Source organism: Tachysurus vachellii, chromosome 1, assembly GCF_030014155.1.
Source record: "Tachysurus vachellii isolate PV-2020 chromosome 1, HZAU_Pvac_v1, whole genome shotgun sequence".
Taxonomy (NCBI): domain Eukaryota; kingdom Metazoa; phylum Chordata; class Actinopteri; order Siluriformes; family Bagridae; genus Tachysurus; species Tachysurus vachellii.
This window is the reverse complement of record NC_083460.1, coordinates 21,356,311-21,373,810: the sequence shown is the minus strand read 5'-3', so window position 1 is coordinate 21,373,810 and position 17,500 is coordinate 21,356,311. Positions and strand designations below refer to the sequence as shown.

Below are 17,500 nucleotides of genomic sequence, written 5' to 3'. Positions count from 1 at the left end.
TTGGTTTTGTTCCAGCAACGTTAATGTTTAGCAGCAGATGCATAGGACATTCAGGAGAGTCGCTTTTAATCAAATGTCCAATGTTATTTTTCAGGATTATTAGTGAGGCTGACCTGCTGTGGACACAATGTCAGGAAACTTAAGGTTCTATTGACTTTTTTATTGTTTGAAAATATGTATCAAAGCTTTACAGCTCAATTTCAAATAAAATTTCAGATGAGTAAATGGTGTACACCATGAAGTGGTGGCTTCCTGTTTTTCTTACTCTTGTTTCTTATTTCAGATGTGAATGTAGCGAACAGCTCACTTTCCTCTTTCATGTCCTGATTACTATGAAAATCACTTGCTATTCCTTTTGGGTTCATGGTGCTGACATGCTAAAATACTTTTGCAGGCATTTGGCTTGTCTTTAACTTGCTCTTCTTCACTCATTTTCTTATCTTACTTACAGGCTCTAAACAACATTAACATTAATAACTGTGCTATAAAAAACACAACTAATCTGGAGTTTCCTCTAACACACTGTGTCTGCCTGTTTGCTGGTATGACATCATAATCTCCTGATGACCTGGTACTGAAGTTTCAGAATAAAAAGTAACCTTAATTTCTAATATGAAATGAAGTCTAAATTTTGTTATAATGGTTATATTGGTATGAAAGTGACGTTTCAGTTTGGTTCAGAGATACAGCGATACTGTACACAGCCGTTAGAAGACCTTTAGTTTGCCTTAGCACTGATTCTAAAAGCTCTTTAGGATCTGTAGATGAGCACCATGCTGTCACTGAGCTTCTAAAAGTGATCCTGGTCCAGGCCATGGAGAATCTGTATGCTGTACTGGGAACACTGGGAATGGGGTTGGAATACAGACTGGATGGTGTGACAGTCCATCAACATGAAGTTGTCTAAATTGTAAATCTCGCTATGTGTCACACTGTTTACTTAGAAATATATGAGGAAGATAAACAGGATTTCTTGATTTGCTTTGGAGGCTGTATCAAGGCTTATTAGTGAGAGGGGCTGGATGATCCAGGACATTCCCTAAAGATGGCTAAGTGATTGGGATCTTCACTCACTGTGGATTTTTTTTTTTACTTGCCTGCAGATAATCATGTCACTGATGTGTCATAAACCTGTCATAGCTTTCTTGGCAGCAGCTGAAAAATGGCCATGAGAAATGACATGGAGCCATTTATCACACGCCACCATCATGACCAGGGGCTCAGAAAGCTTGCTGAACTAGGAATTTTAGCCTATGGGTCCAGGGGTAGTGTTTATGAAGACTCTATGGCCTGTCGTAGTCTTTATCTAGAGTCAGTGTCCAGAAAAATTTGTAAAAGTGTCGCTAAAAAAATAATAATAATACAGCTGTTAGAGTTCAGTTCTATTCCACTCTATTCTACTGTGTTGTACTCTACACTTCTGTACACTACTCTACTCTGTGACCACTGAGATGGTTACTGCTACTGAATGCTGAGGTCTAACATGCATGTTGGTTTTGGGACTGAAGAGAAAACCCACCTAGACTCCAGCTCCAACTTAATCACACTCTCTGATCTCTGTCTTAATCATTGTGTTAATTCTCATAGGTTGATTAAAATTTGGCTTTAATTGCATATTTCTCTTAACAATAGACATTGTCACAAAGCAGGTTTAAAGCAATATTTAAATTTAGGAGGTAAATTATATATTTTAAATGTAAATATAAACATAATTATCTTTGTTATATCTAATTAGACAGTGTCTGTAGCCGATTCTGTTGTCTGCCATGTTTTCTATTTTAATTCTGTTGTTTTTTCCCCTCATTTTAATTCTATAATTATTTTAACCTCGAGACCAGACTTAATTCTTTTTTTCCTATAATAAAGACCTTACCATACAAAGAGGTTTGTTTAAGATATACTCTGTGCTTGGGTTTAGCAGATGGTTATTGCTAACTATGTGCTTTTAAGCTTTTAAGCTGCGCAATGTTCTGACCTGAAAAACTTCTCATTTTCTACCACAGCTTCTCTCTGTCGTTAAACATTTTGTTGGCTATGAGTCGTCATGGTTACAGGGACAGTTTAATGGAAATAGGAACTCACCTGTATACCTGCTTATTACTGCAGTTATCTAATCAGCCAAAAGAGCTTCAGTTAATGTTCACGTCAAATACTAGAATGAAGAAAATGTCTGATCTCAGTGTAATCATGGTATGGATGTTGGTGGAAGATGATCTGCTAGATTTTAAGAGTAGTGCGAAAAACAAAAATGCTCTGATGTGACAGGAAGGATATACCGTAGTAGCTCATATAATCACTCCTGTTTGTGTTGTTGTAAACTCTGACAATCTCTCAGGCTCTGATAGGCTCTGGCTTCTGCTCAGAATAGTGTAGCAGAACATCTTTTGTGCCTGAAGTTGATATGTCTGGACTGGTGTATGTGTGGATACAAATTTCCCCCAATCCCATCGCATCACCCCTGACACAGCGCTGGCTGTGAATCACTATTACAGAATTACCTGAGTGACTCATAGCAGCTCAGGAACATCATATTATAGAGCACTTTTCCATCCCTTACTCATTTTTAACAAAAGAAGAAAAATCCTACGCACTGTAGGATGCCAAAAGTAAATGGAAATAGTGGAGGGAAAAAATGCACCTTAATGCACCACCATTTTTCTTCCTCTTTCTCCTGCCTCCTGCATCTTCCTCTGTTTTTCGCTAACCTTCCCCCAACCCTCTCTTCATAGCCCCCATCCTCTTCCTCCTCTTCTTTCAAAGAGCCTTCTGTTATTCTTCTCTTTTTCTCCCATGTTCAATATACTGTAATTCTCCTTCTTTCTCCATTGATCTTTTTCGACCACTGCTTATCATTCTGTTTCTGTATCTCACTCACTACTTATGAATGCAGTGGATTTGCAGTAAAGTTTAAATTTAATGACAAAATGTTTCTTTACCTAATTTTTGTACACAACAATTTGCAATGACAAAATCGTGGAAAAATTCAAACAACAAGACATTAGAAACAAAACTGTGGACCTTCAGAAGTCTGGTTCCTCCTTCACAGTTTCCAAACTCCTGAAACCACCATGAGCATCTGTACATGAACATAAAACACTTGTGATCACACATACACTGCAGCATTCAGGAAGAAGGAAGAAATGAACTCCCAGAGATGCAAGAACTTTGGTCAAGACAACAAAGGAACTGCTAAAGGAGTTGAAGGCATCAGTTGGAGCTGGAATCCTACATCACCATGATCTTAAAGACAAGAAGAATCTCCTACTCTATGAGCAGCATAGAAAAGCCAGAGTGAAGTGTGAAGAAGCTCTCCAGCCATGTGGAGGAGGTCTCTGGTCAGATAAAACAGATATGTAACTGTTAGACTGTAATGATCAGCTCTGTTTGTGGAGGGAAATGGTTAAGGCTTTTATGTGAAGAACTTCAACCTAACTGTGAAGCATGGGGGTGGAAGCATCAGGTTTTACTGGAAAAGAGACTGCACCAGAAATTAGAGGAAACTAGAGAAACTAGAGGAAACTAGAGAAACATCTTAAAATATCAGTCAGAAAGTTAAAACCTGGTCATAGCTGGATCTTCCATCAGGAGAGCGATCCCATACAAACATCTACAGTGTAACACAAGACAACATATTGAAGTTATTGGGGTGACCCTCACAAAGTCCTGACCTGAATCCCAGAGAAAATATGTGGACTGGATAGAAAAATTGTGTCTCTGCGAGAAGGCCCACAATCCTGACTGAGTTACATTGACTTAGTTCTTTGGGGAAGGAAGCAGAGAACATTCCAGTACTGTATTGTGAGAAGATTGTGGAAGGATACAAGAATTTATATTTAATGAAAGTGATCAGTTTAAACCTTAGCTGTTAAAATGACCTCTTAAACACACACACACACACACACACACACACACACACACACACACACACACACACAGTCTGTGTGCCTGTGGCAGGTCGAACTTTTTCAGTTGACGAATGAAGTACTGTATAACCTCTGCTGGGCCTTTTTCACAATGGAGTCCACAACAGGATCCTTGCATAAGTCCCTGGTTTGTTCGGATGTTGGAGGATGTATTGCAGTCCCATGTTGACTGCATCATCCACAGACCTGTTTGCTCGGTAAGCAAACTGCAGGGGGTCCAGCAAGGGTCCCTTCAAGTAGGCCAACACCAGACTCTCAAATTACTTCATGACCACAGACGTTAAAACAACAGGTCTTTAGACATTTATTTCTGTGATTTTTGGTTTCTTGGGTACAGTGATGATGGTGAAGCATTTGAAGCAGGAAGTGACTTTGCACAGCTCCAGTGAGCTGTTGAAGATCAATGTGAAGATGGATGATAGTTGGACAGCGCAGGCTTTGAGCCTCTGGGCCTTTGGCTTTCCTTATCATCTGTTCGCTGAAGACCTTGCGTACATGATCTTTGCAGATCTTGAGTACAGCTGAGTAGGGGGAACAGTACAGAACAGTAGGGGGGAGGCAGAGTGGGTGTGAGGTGTCAGATCAGGCTCTTGTTTTTCAAACCTACAGTAGAACTCGTTCAGGTCTTCAGCCATTGTTGATTGGCCTCAGTGCACGGGGATGGGGTCTTTCCACACTGGTGTAGAATCATTAGTTGAAAGCTGTTTTTTCAGGTTTTCCAAGTAGTTTTGCTTTGCAACTCTTATCTCTCTATTTGTGACTCTCTGTCACTCTTGCCTGTCTTCAAGACTTGAGAGCCCTGGTGTCATGCATGTAGCTGAGAGAAGAATCGAAGGATGAAGTGAAGACACTAATTATGCTAGAAAACAGATGGAATTACGAGGCCATGGCTCTGGAGCAGACTGAACTGCTTTTTTGTTAATTGCTAACAAACAGTTGTAGATAATAATTACAGATGAACTATCAGGCAAAACACAGTCAGGCATCATAATCATGTGGTCCCTAATTTAATGTGCTTGAATTTCACATTGAGCTGGGCTGACATTGTTATTAGCATATAATAAGATATACTTTGAATGTCTATCAGTATTTATTTATTTAAACTCGAGGCAAAAAGATGTCTGGGTTCGTGCAGTCTCTCTACTCTAGACACTAAAGGCACAAAAAAATCAGGGGATAGAATCTGTGAACATATAAAGTGTAAATGCAACAGGGAAACTAAAAATATCTATTCCTAATATAATAATATGCAAATGAGAAGCTGCCAATGATTTGAATACTCATGTAATAGTAGCCATTATATTAATAGAGAGAACACATTGAGGCAAGAATTTTTTAATCCTTGTTCACTTGTTCATTTTCCTTTATTTATCACATAAACATTATAACACAGTGAAATGCTTTACATCACATATAACAACTTGTTAGGGTGAGATTTCAGGGTCAGCCATGATACAGTCCCCTGGAGCAGAGAGAGTTAAGGACCTTACTCAAGGGCCCAACAGTTTAAACCGCCAACATTCTGATCAGTAACCCAGAGGTGTAATCACTGAGCTGCAACTTCATTTAACTATATTTAGTAATATGGTCTCAACAGAAGACTAAATCTTTTAGTAGCATTAACTAGCAGGTCAGAAGATGTCCAGTAAAGATTCAGCAGCTTGGATTGTAGCTCTAGGGCCAGACATCATGAAGTGTAAGGAGGAAGTATGCAGGAGAGGTCTTTTGGGAGAACATTAGAGTGGATAAACAGAGCACCCCTTCATCTGCAGGGTTTCCAGCTCATGTTAAGTAGGTGCAGGTCATAAATTACTGCACTAATGAACATGCCATATAAACTTCGGTCCCTGAGAGGAGCATTGTCTCTGGTGAAGAAGCTGTCTCCTGCAGCTGACTCTGGCTTTCATGAGGCTCTCTGTGGCTTTCTGCATGTCCGGATTATTCGTGATCACACAGTTTAGAGTCTTATTTAAATAACAATGATTGTTCATATTATATTGTGTCTAATCTTGTAGATTCATATCCAAGGCACCGAAGAGGGTTCTGTGAGTTTCTTCAGTGTTGAAGGTCATCCCCTTGGCCTTTAGAGGTCACCAGATTAGCCTTGTAGTAGGTGATGAAAGACTAGACGGGCTCATCCATCATTTTGGCTCTTTCTGGTGTCCTTTTCCAGGTTTCTAGTGTGATCAACAAACTCCTAGTTCATGGCTTGCACAAATTCCTTCTCCCAAGACAGGCAGTGACTTCCTTCTTTAGTGAGACGCTCTGACCACCAGAGGGCTCGGCCTGTCAGACAAGACAGCAGGAACTCTGACACTGTTTTTTGGGCTAGGGGTTTGCTACCTTCAAAAAGCAGTTCTGTACCTGGAACCCAGGAACCTACCCTCATGGGACCCGGGGGACCCAGGTCTGGCTTTTTTCCACTGCCGGAAGCACATGCAGCCAGGCGTTGGTGGTTTCAGAGTGGTACTGTGTCACTCTTGCCCTCCTGCTACAGTAAACCAGAGGCAGGGTGACATCACTGTAGTCTACATTTAGAACTCAACAAGTGACCTCCAGTTCAAAGCTACTTAAAATTAACAAGGCTTTTACAGCGCTATCGATTCAGCACATAAAAAAACATGAATATTAGTCTTCCTCCTCCTTTCTCAGTGTTCTTCATCTTTTCTCATCCTTTCACACCCTGCTTTATTTGGAACCTAATACTGAGTTTAGCTGAGTTTCCAAATGGAACATTTTTTCATCGTCATCATCATCATTTGTCTCTGTCTCTGTCTGTCTCTGTTCTCTCTTTCTCCCTCTCTCTGTTCTCTCTTTCTCCCTCTCTCTCTCTCTCTCTCTCTCTCTCTCCTCATTTATTGATTTATTGATTTTTATTTTATTTATTTATTTATTATAATTTTTTTCCTTTTTACATTTTTTTTTATCTACATATTTTTTTGTACTAACACATTAAGATGTAGCACTCTCTCTCTCTCTCTCTCTCTCTCTCTCTCTCTCTCCCCCTCTCTCTCTGTCATTCTTTTTCTTGTCTCTGACAGAGATTTCTGAGAGCTGTCAGCGACTCTCATCGTTCTTTTCCTCCACATCGTCTCTCACTCCCTCTGGTTCTTTCCTTCATAATTCAATTTATTCTGTTTTTCTGAAACTCTTTATTCTCATTTCGTCACCTCCTCCTTTTTCTCCCTTTCCCTGAACGTAAGAAATAGTGAATTCTCCATTCGTGACTTTTTTCTTTCCCTCTAATTAAACACAAATACACCTCCTGTTTATTTGAAATGCATCAGAAACCAGACAGAAATCTCTGAAATCTCTGAAACAAAAATGTCTGGTTTAATAGAGCGTGAGAAAAGAGGGGGAGGAAAGTTCTCTTTTAGCTCCTGCAACATGTACTGTATTGAAGACATTCATCATAAAATACCTCAATTTATCTTCAGTTCTTTTTCAGTTGCTGCTGAGGTATAAACAGTTTCAGGTGTTTGACTGAAGATTGACAATACATGTGACGTGTGACACACATCTACATTATTTCTTTCATCACACCTCAGTCTGTATCTGCCATATTCTCTGTGTCTCATAGATCCTGTTGGATTTATTAGCATGAGCTGGAGCGTATGTTACAAAAAAATGTGTGTATTATAATATTATTTAATATAATATAATAATTGTAATATACATGTGTGAGGCTAATGTAGCAGCAGAAATTACCAAGCTGTAGCTAAAGCTCAGCTATGACTAAAACATGGTAACTGCACAAAGCGATTCTTTAGAAATAAATTTACAATCTCTCTCTCTCTTTCTCTCTCTTTTTCCCTCTCTCTCTCTGTAAGGTTCCTTGTCACTGGGCGTGTTCCTCATGTCAGTTGGTCTTACTGTGTGCGTCGTGTGGCTCGTGGCGCTCTGCGGCATCTGTGGATGGTGCCAACGCAGACTGGTGAGTGATGTCACTTCCTGTTTCAAGGTAAATCCCAAACAAGCATCAGCTATTTTAAGACGTCTGTGGTAGTCCTGTTCTGTGTAGGCTGACTCTTTAAACATCTGTTAGTAATGATCACATTTGAATGACAGGAAACTTATAAAGACCTGCAAAACGGAAGCAAGCAAAATACAAAGAAATGAATATGGTTACTCATGTGGCAGTGTAAACAACAAACTGGATTTATTTTTATATATTATTATATTATATATATTATTTTTATTGACTAACTGACTGACTGACCTACTGTTTGACTAACTCATTGATTGATTGATTGGAATAGCAATTTTTCTTTAATTGGTTAATAGTAATTATAGAAGGAAATGAAAAAGAAGAGAAGAAAAGAGGCATAAAAAGAGAGAAGCAGACGGGTGAATTGTAGGCGGATTAAATGAGCACAGTCTTTAATTACATTCAGTAATTGGGCTCTGGTCCATATCCACACCCTACAGGCACCTAGCAGATTCCTATTATTATAGGAAAGGATCACCGTGCTTTCTCTCTCTCTCTCTCTCTCTCTCTCTCACTCTCACTCACTCACTCACTCACACACACTAACTCACTCACTCGCACACACACACACACACACACGCACACACACACACACACATACACAAACACCATTGTCTGATTGGCTGCTCTGAGTGACAGGCAACAAGGGCATATAAGGCAACCTTGCACTTTTAACCCATGATATCACTGCAGTAATTCACCTCCTTTTAGTACTCTGCCCTAACTCAGGGTTCGAGAACATAAACCATCATTTTGCTTAGCAGTGATGAAGTGGCTGGTTTAGAATAACAATCATTTTCTATAATAATTTCTCCATGTGTCTGATGTTTCTCGGGTCAATGAGAGCTTCAATTTAGAAGCTTCACCTTTGTTGCCTGTCAGTCAGTGAATCAGGAAGTAGTGATAGCAGATCACAGCGCAGGGAAAAAGCTCACTTATCTCACTACTACTGGATTTTCTCTTAAACTCTTTTCACTCTGTGATAAGCTGATTCATATTAAAATACATTCTGTGGATACCAGGAGATGCATAGATTTAATCAGTCGATCAGATAATAAAAATATGAAGCTTTTCTAGATTATATTACACAAAAACTGATTAAGGACATTGTTTTAGGTCATTTTATTACTCACTTACAGTACTTAACAGCCACACAGACTACTAGTTACTCTTCCTTCATTGCTTTTATATACTACACTGAATAAATATTCAATTAAATTTCTTTTGTATAGTGATTTTAACAATTGTCATTGTCTCAAAGCAGCTTTACAGAACATAAACATAAAACAAAAGCTAATATAAAGATTAATATAATACAAAAATTCAAGATTAATATTAGATATACACTGCTCAAAAAAATAAAGGGGACACTTAAGCAACACATCCTAGATCTGAATGAATGAAATAGTCTTATTAAATACTTTGTTCTTTACATAGTTGAATGTGCTGACAACAAAATCACACAAAACTTATCAATGAAAATCAAATTTATTTCCCATGGAGGTCTGGATTTGGACACTCAAAATTGAAGTGGAAAAACACACAACAGGCTGATCCAACTTTGATGTAATGTCCTTAAAACAAGTCAAAATGAGGCTCGGTAGTGTGTGGGGCCTCCACATGCCTGTATGACTTCCCTACAATGCCTGGGCATGCTCCTGATGAGGTGGCGGATGGTCTCCTGAGGGATCTCCTCCCAGACCTGGACTAAAGCATCTGCCAACTCCTGGACAGTCTGTGGTGCAATGTGGCTTTGGTGGATGGATGGATGGATGGAGCAAGACATGATGTCCCAGATGTGCTCAGTTGGATTCAGGTCTGAGTGAACTGCTGACAGACTCCAGCCACATGAGGTCTAGCATTGTCTTGCATTAGGAGGAACCCAGGGCCAACCGCACCGGCATATGGTCTCACAAGGGGTCTGAGGATCTCATCTCGGTACCTAATGGCAGTCAGGCTACCTCTGGCGAGCACATGGAGGGCTGTGCGGACCTCCAAAGAAATGCCACCCCACACCATTACTGACCCACTGACAAACCGGTCATGCTGGAGGATGTTGCAGGCAGCAGAACACAGCGTCCCCAGACTCTGTCACGTCTGTCACATGTGCTCAGTGTGAACCTGCTTTCATCTGTGTAGAGCACAGGGTGCCAGTGGCGAATTTGCCAATCTTGGTGTTCTCTGGTGAATCCCAAACGTCCTGCCCGGTGTTGGGCTGTAAGCCCAACCCCCACCTGTGGACGTCGGGCCCTCATACCACCCTCATGGAGTCTGTTTCTGACCGTTTGAGCAGACACATGCATATTTGTGGCCTGCTGCAGGTAATTTTGCAGGGCTCTGGCAGTGCTCCTCCTGTTCCTCCTTGCACAAAGGTGGAGCTGCACTACCTGAGCCACTTGTGTGGGTTGCAGACTCCGTCTCATGCTACCACTAGAGTGAAAGCACCGCCAGCATTCAAAAGTGACCAAAACTTCAGCCAGAAAGCATAGGAACTGAGAATTGGCCTGTGGTCACCACCTGCAGAACCACTCCTTTATTGGGGGTGTCTTGCTAATTGCCTTTAATTTTCACCTGTTGTCTATTCCATTTGCACAACAGCATGTGAAACTGATTGTCAATCAGTGTTGTTTCCTAAGTGGGCAGTTTGATTTCACAGAAGTGTGATTGACTTGGAGTTACATTGTGTTGTTTAAGTGTTCCCTTTATTTTTTGAGCAGTGTATTTAAATGTATTTGTATTTATCTCTCTATTTATTACAAATAAATTTGAAAGCAAAACCATGTTACAGCATTTACACTTGTAACATGGTTTTGCTTTCAAATTTATTTGTATAGTGCTTTTAACTATAGTGCACTGAGAGCCTACACATATTTAGTCTCTCACGTCTGTTTTTTTTAGTCTTCAATTATTCAATCTTTATTCAATTATTAAATTTTTTAGTCATCAATTATTAGTTTTCAAAGCTCTTTAAGGGCAACAGTACATTACAGGATATATATATATATATACGTATATATATATATATATATATATATATATATATATATATATATATATACGTATATATATATATATTTATATATATATATATATATATATATATATATACGTATATATATATATATATATATCCTGTAATGTACTGTTGTATATATATATATATATATATATATATATATATATATATATATATATATATATATATATATATATATATATATATACAAGCTTACAGGTGATGAATCAATCAACACAGCAGGCTGTATGTGAATTTATACCACAAGCGTGATTGAATTCTGGAGTCTGATTGGTCAGAAGGTGAGCGGTGAGCTGTACTGGTGTTCTAGCTGTAACATGAACAAACAGGGATGAGTACAGCAGATGCTCCACACAATCTCAGTCCGATAATAAACAGATTTGTAAAAAATGTGATGCTGTGTAACTATAATGTCCAATGTTAACCAAACAATTGGAGTTAAACTACAATGCATTAAAACAAAATAAAACACAATGAATGATGTGGATTTCTTTCTTGTGCTCAGGCAGCCTTGGCATATCGATATTGTCTTTCTTGAAGTTTGAGGATGAAGTAAACAGCTCCATTTTATATATAAACAGTATATGCATCTCTCTCATGTTAAATCCGTGGAAGCGCAGCAGCACTCTGAAGGCAGTCTGATCTCTGTTCATGTGGTTAGATGTCTGATCTCAAACAGTTCAGTGTTGATGGACAGGACGAGGACACTGTGGGGGCTGAGTGGGACTGCACGGTTTTCAGTGAATCCAGCAGAGGAAGCATCTTTCTTCTCTATGCCTTGTTTTCTCTCTCTATCTCTCTCTCTCTCTCTCTCTCTCTCTCTCTCTTTCTCTCTCTCGCTCTCTCTCTCTCTCTCTCTCTCTTGCTCCGTGTCTGACATGTTAATTCTCTGCCCTCTCTTGCTGTTCTCTCATTATTGCAAATTCTGTAAACCCATTCATCCGGTCATTTTCACGTCTCTCATCCATCTACTCTCGTTCTCTAAGCAGTTCGTCTCTCTCCCTCTCCCTCTCCCTCTCTCTCTTGTCTGCCGTGTTTCCCCGCTGAGATTTCTTCTTCTCTCCTCTTTCATCTCTCCATTCTGCGAATTTTCCTGGCTTTTGGCGAAGCTGCTTAAGACTTTAGGACTGTGTTTAATCAGAAACACCCACATCCACAACCCTCACAGAAAAAGCTTGTGAGGCTGAGGGGGTGAGTGTTTACTCATTTCCATTAACCCAAGGAGATGATATTCATAGCTGTCTGTGATGAACATCACACTGACTTTAGCACACAGGCACACAATAAGTATTCACAATGTAGATTTATCTTCTCTAAAACAAACCTGCCCCAGTCTGCAGAAAGCGATGGCACAATCCAAAATATTTTTTTCTGATTGCAGTGTCAAAGATACCGGCTGCTGGAAATAGTGTAAAAACATTGAATGGGTGGAACAGGTACAAGGTGCTAGTTGTGTGCTTGCTTTGTTCCAGCAATAGTGGCTAAATGCATTTCCTGCCAAAATGTAATCACACAACAAACATCTCGTCTAACAGAGAAGTGATCCCACACTTCAGCACTTGTGTGCTGTGTATTCAGGATTGGCTTGGTGTTATGACGAATCCTATTTTCAGCAACTAAAAAAAGCTTGACATCCAAAGATACAGTTTGTTTTTTCACATTTACAGCAGAAATCTTTAACTGATGGATTCTCCAGACTTAAACCCTCATCTGAGTTTATTTATCACATGCATCATTGCTGGTGACTTCCTCATGATTTTAAACTTTAGACTCAAAATCATGAGTCTATTACGGTCTGATGCATTAATTATTACAGGAAATACAATGCGATACCTGATGTGATTTTTTTTGCTATACTTCCTGTGAGATAACCTACAGCTTCCTTCATTAGTGATAAACAGAATAGTGTGGTTACTATGGAAATGTGGCTGCTAGGGAAACATGGCTGCTAGAGGAATTTGGTTGCTATGGTAAATCTGTCTGCTATGGAAAGTGGCTGCTATGGAAATGTGGCTTCTATGGAAATGTGGCTGTTACGGAAACATGGCTGCTATGGTAACCTGACTACTAAGGAAACATGGCTGCTATGGTAACATGACTACTACTGAAACATAGCTGCTATGGTAACGTGACTACATTTACATTACATTTACAGCATTTGGCAGACGCCCTTATCCAGAGCGACGTACATAAGTGCTTAAATCTCTAACATTGAATACATTAATGCTGGCTCACTAAGTTACATACTTAAGATACCATGAGTTTAAAACATTTGTTCAAAGTTAAAGTTCAAAGCAAAAGATAATGAAAGAAGTGCTAGTTGAAGTGTTTCCTGAATAAGTAGGTCTTCAACCGCCGCTTGAAAATAGCCAGTGACTCAGCTGTCCGGACCTCTAGGGGAAGTTCGTTCCACCACCTTGGTGCCAGTACAGAGAAGAGTCTTGTAGTATACTTGCCTCTTACCCTGAGAGATGGTGGAACCAGTCGAGCAGTGCTGGTAGATCGGAGGGTGCGGGGTGCAGTGCGAGGAGTTATGAGGGCTTTGAGGTAAGAGGGAGCTGGTCCATTTTTGGCTTTGTAGGCCAGCATCAGTGTTTTGAATCTGATGCGTGCAGCTACCGGAAGCCAGTGGAGGGATCGCAGCAGCGGGGTGGTATGCGAGAACTTTGGCAGGTTGAAAACAAGCCGGGCAGCTGCATTTTGGATCATTTGCAGAGGACGGATTGCGTTCATAGGTAGACCTGCCAGCAGTGCATTGCAGTAATCTGTCTGCAGTAAAATGACTACTACGGAAACATGGCTGCTATGGTAACGTGACTACTATAGAAACATGGCTGCTATAGTAACGTGTCACTATGGAATAATGGCTGCTATGGAAACATGATATTATTGACAGGTTGGTTTCTGTCAAATAAGATAAACAGATGGATGGGTCGATAGACAGATGAGAGCAGTGAAATTATGCAATGACACTGCAGGTATAACAAAGCTGATTTCCCCCCCAGTTTATTTAGTTTTTAAAATTTTAGTTTAAAATTATATTATGGGAAGCAAACCCATTCACACATCACCCTTAGTGCTCAAACCAAACACCTATCACACACGAATCGTGTAGAGATGCCAACACAGGTCTTGGGACTACACCAGAAGACTCCGCTATACCATCATAGTAACATACGTAATAAACACCAGTTTTGGTGCATAAATCACTGGTCATATGTCTGGACACCAGTTGGATCCAACAATCAGAAAATGAAAAAAAATTCTTCTCACAGCTATGAAGGATTGATATGTTTGTACTCTCTAATTCTCAGGTGTGTGGTGCTGCTCTTTAATTTATCCTGCATGCAGACACCGTGGCAGCCGCTGTTTAATAAAACACAAGAAAATATGAGAGGTCTTTAAGAAGCAGTGTGTAGAATGTGTGGATTAATCTGGTCATGCTACATGATTTTTAAAGATGAATGTCTCAGTGAATGTGCAGTGTTGTTTCCCTGTTGTTGGTGGTGTGTGTTTCTCTGTCAGACGGATCATTGCAGAATAATTTGTGTCTTGGCAGGAAACACATTTTGAAGCTGGTCCTGGAACATTCATTTCTAGCAGCTGCTTTTAGGGTGCTTTCTAAGAAATATTCCAACCGCCAGATAAATCAAATTATGAAAAGTCATCAACACTTAATGCTTTATGTTATCCTGAAGTGTGGATTTGGATTTATTGTAAATGAATATGATATGATGATGATGATTAAAAATTTGCTCACTAGCATGATGACCTTATATTAATTAGGTTTGGATATTGAAATTACAGAATTCATGTTACGTTGAAATCAATTATGTAAGGCTGCTTTTTAGCTAACTAGGTCACAGATTTTAATGAAAATCCTGGAGAGCAGCTTGTGTTGAGTGTAAATGTAGTTTATTGGAATATTGACACCAGCTTGCTAGTGAATGGTTGCTCATTCAATCAAAATCTTTTCTTGACAACACTAAAATAAATTAAAGCTGCAAGCAGCATTTCCCGGGTTGAAGCGTTTAAGGCCTTTAGGGAGTTTAAGGCCTTAAAGGATTTTCACATACACAAAGTGGCCCGCAAGTTACAGAGGGTGGCACCCGCTCCTAACCTAGTGTCTGTAATACAGAAAAGCTTACCAACGTGTTGCACAATATATGTCATGTGAAGTACTCACCTGTCCAGTTTTCCCCAAAATAAACAAAGTCATATCGGTGAGTCTACAATCCTCGTGCGAAGCAAAACGTCTCTGTTTTGTCTTTTATTCAGTTATCACGTTCACTGAGTGTGCGAGTGAGTATGTGAGTGTGCGAGTGTGAGTAAGTGTGCGAGTGTGAGTGAGTGTGTGTGTAAATGTGTGTGTAAATGTGTGTGTAAGTATGTGTGTGTGTTCCTCATATGTGAAAACATACTTGGCAATAAAGACCTTTCTGATTCTGATTCTGATTCTGAGACTGCCTTACGAGTAAGCACAAAATTGGGTTTTTGGACTGTTGGTGGCACTAGAGGGTTTTTTTAAAAAGGGCTGTTTTTAGTGATTTTTCCGTTAAAGCGCCACCAAGTGGTCAATCGCTGCGGTTTTTGAACTGTGACCTCAGTTTGACCTCTTTCACATGTGTCCCAAGTTTGGTGTTGATAGCTCATTTAGTTCTTGAGTTATTGACATTTTAGTAAAACTGGCTCCTCACAGTCCGAACGTTTTGGGGCCCCTTAAGGACCCTGAATCAAAATTTCGACTTTTTTTCGATCAGGCGAAAAACCTAGGACTAGTTCGCAAAAGTAGGTTTCGGACAAAATGTGCTATAGCGAAAAAATCTTCAGGGCGGAAATGAAATCGGAGATATATGTTTTTTAAGTCATGAGCCAAGGATTCCAATGATATAAAGCACTTGAGATTTGGACATAGGGGTTTTAGGGGTTTAGGGGTTATGGGGACAAACACGTTTTGGGGCGCTGAAGCGCCCCAAATTGTCCAATTCCACTGAGATTTTGGCCCTGAGTAACTGTGACCAGTACTACCATCTGACCAAGTTTGAGCTCTCTAGGCCTTACGGTTTGGGCTGCACGATCGTTTGTAGGGCGGAATAATAATAATAATAATTAAAGCTGCAAGCAGCATTTCCCGGGGTTCAAGCATTTAAGGCCTTTAGGGAGTTTAAGGCCTTAAAGGATTTTCAAAACTTTAAAGCCTTTCAAGACTTTAGGGCCTTTCAAGACTTTAGGGCCTTTCAGGCTTTTAAAGAAATCTGGAAACAGATTTGATGTTTTCTAGACTTTACACATCTAGATCAATTATGAAAAAGACCATTTATAGCTAATGCAATCCATTGGAAATATATGGTTTATATATCTTTTCAACAATTATAGTGCACATCACATTATTCACTTATATTATACAGGTCACTTGTATTACACTGCTCATTTACATTACACAGCTAACTTGCATCACACAGCTCACTTTCATTACACAGGTTACTTATATAACACTGCTCAGTTTCATCACAGTGCATACTTTCATCGTATAGCTCACTGGCATCGCACAGCTCACTGGCATAACACAGGTCACTGGCATCATTCAGCTTATTGGCATTAGACAGGTCACAGGCATCACACAGCTCACTGGCATCACACAGCTCATTTATATTACACTGCTGACATCACACAGCTCACTTGCATCGCACTGCTCACATCACACAGTTCACTTGCATTGCACTGCTCACATCACACTGCTCACTTGCATCACACAGCACACTTGCATTACACTGCGCACTTGCGTCACACTGCTCACTTGAATCACACTACTCACTTATGTCACATTACTCAATTAACACACATTACTCACTCCATTATTTGTAACCTATATGCAGTTACATCAGTAATGGAAAAGCCCATTTACAGCCAACGTAGTCCATTGAAAATACATGGTGTGCAGCTTTTTGACAATTACAGCGCCACCTATCGTCCGATCAAGATAAAACTTGGCAGGATTGTTAAAGGTCATATGTCACATGTGCTCAATGAGGGTCGTATGAATTAGACTTTTCGTTTATGAGTTATAGGCTTTGAATTATTTTTTGCCACGCCCATTTCATAAATAATCCTTTAATGGCAAGCCAAAGGATAAAGTTCCACTTTTTTTCGATAATTATTGACAGTAAGACTCCAGAGAATATTACTGCACTGGATTGGTCTTGATCAGGCGAAAAACCTAGGACTAGTTCGCAAAAGTAGGTTTTTCACCTTATTAAGAATAATTAATGAACAATTTGATTGACAGCATTGGTCCAAGAGGCAAAGTTGTTCAGTATGTGGAGACCTATAAAATCATATCAATATTTGTGTATTTATTAAGCACTACATGATTACAGTGGCATAAAACTCTTTAGCCCCAACTAGTGGTCGATTTCTTTCAAATTTCTTACAGACCTCTAGGACCATTCCCACCGAGTTTCATTCCGATAGGCCTCCATTAACCTTGTCTAATTGGTGCACAAACATCATTGGCCGATGGCGGCCATGTTTTTTGAAACACGCCAACATCCT

At 39.8% G+C, this 17,500-nt stretch overlaps 1 protein-coding gene across 2 annotated transcripts in view; it reads left to right on the top strand.

The window, feature by feature from the left end:
• The window catches only part of syt7b (synaptotagmin VIIb), a 120,777-nt gene that overhangs the window by 36,410 nt on the left and 66,867 nt on the right, over positions 1-17,500 (top strand). Inside the window, exon 2 of one of the 2 annotated variants that reach the window (XM_060876948.1) lies at positions 7,754-7,857. In XM_060876948.1, the coding sequence (XP_060732931.1) occupies positions 7,754-7,857 (104 nt within the window). Of the gene's footprint in view, positions 1-7,753; positions 7,885-17,500 lie in introns of both variants that reach the window. The other variant, XM_060876938.1, reaches the window with a different exon arrangement.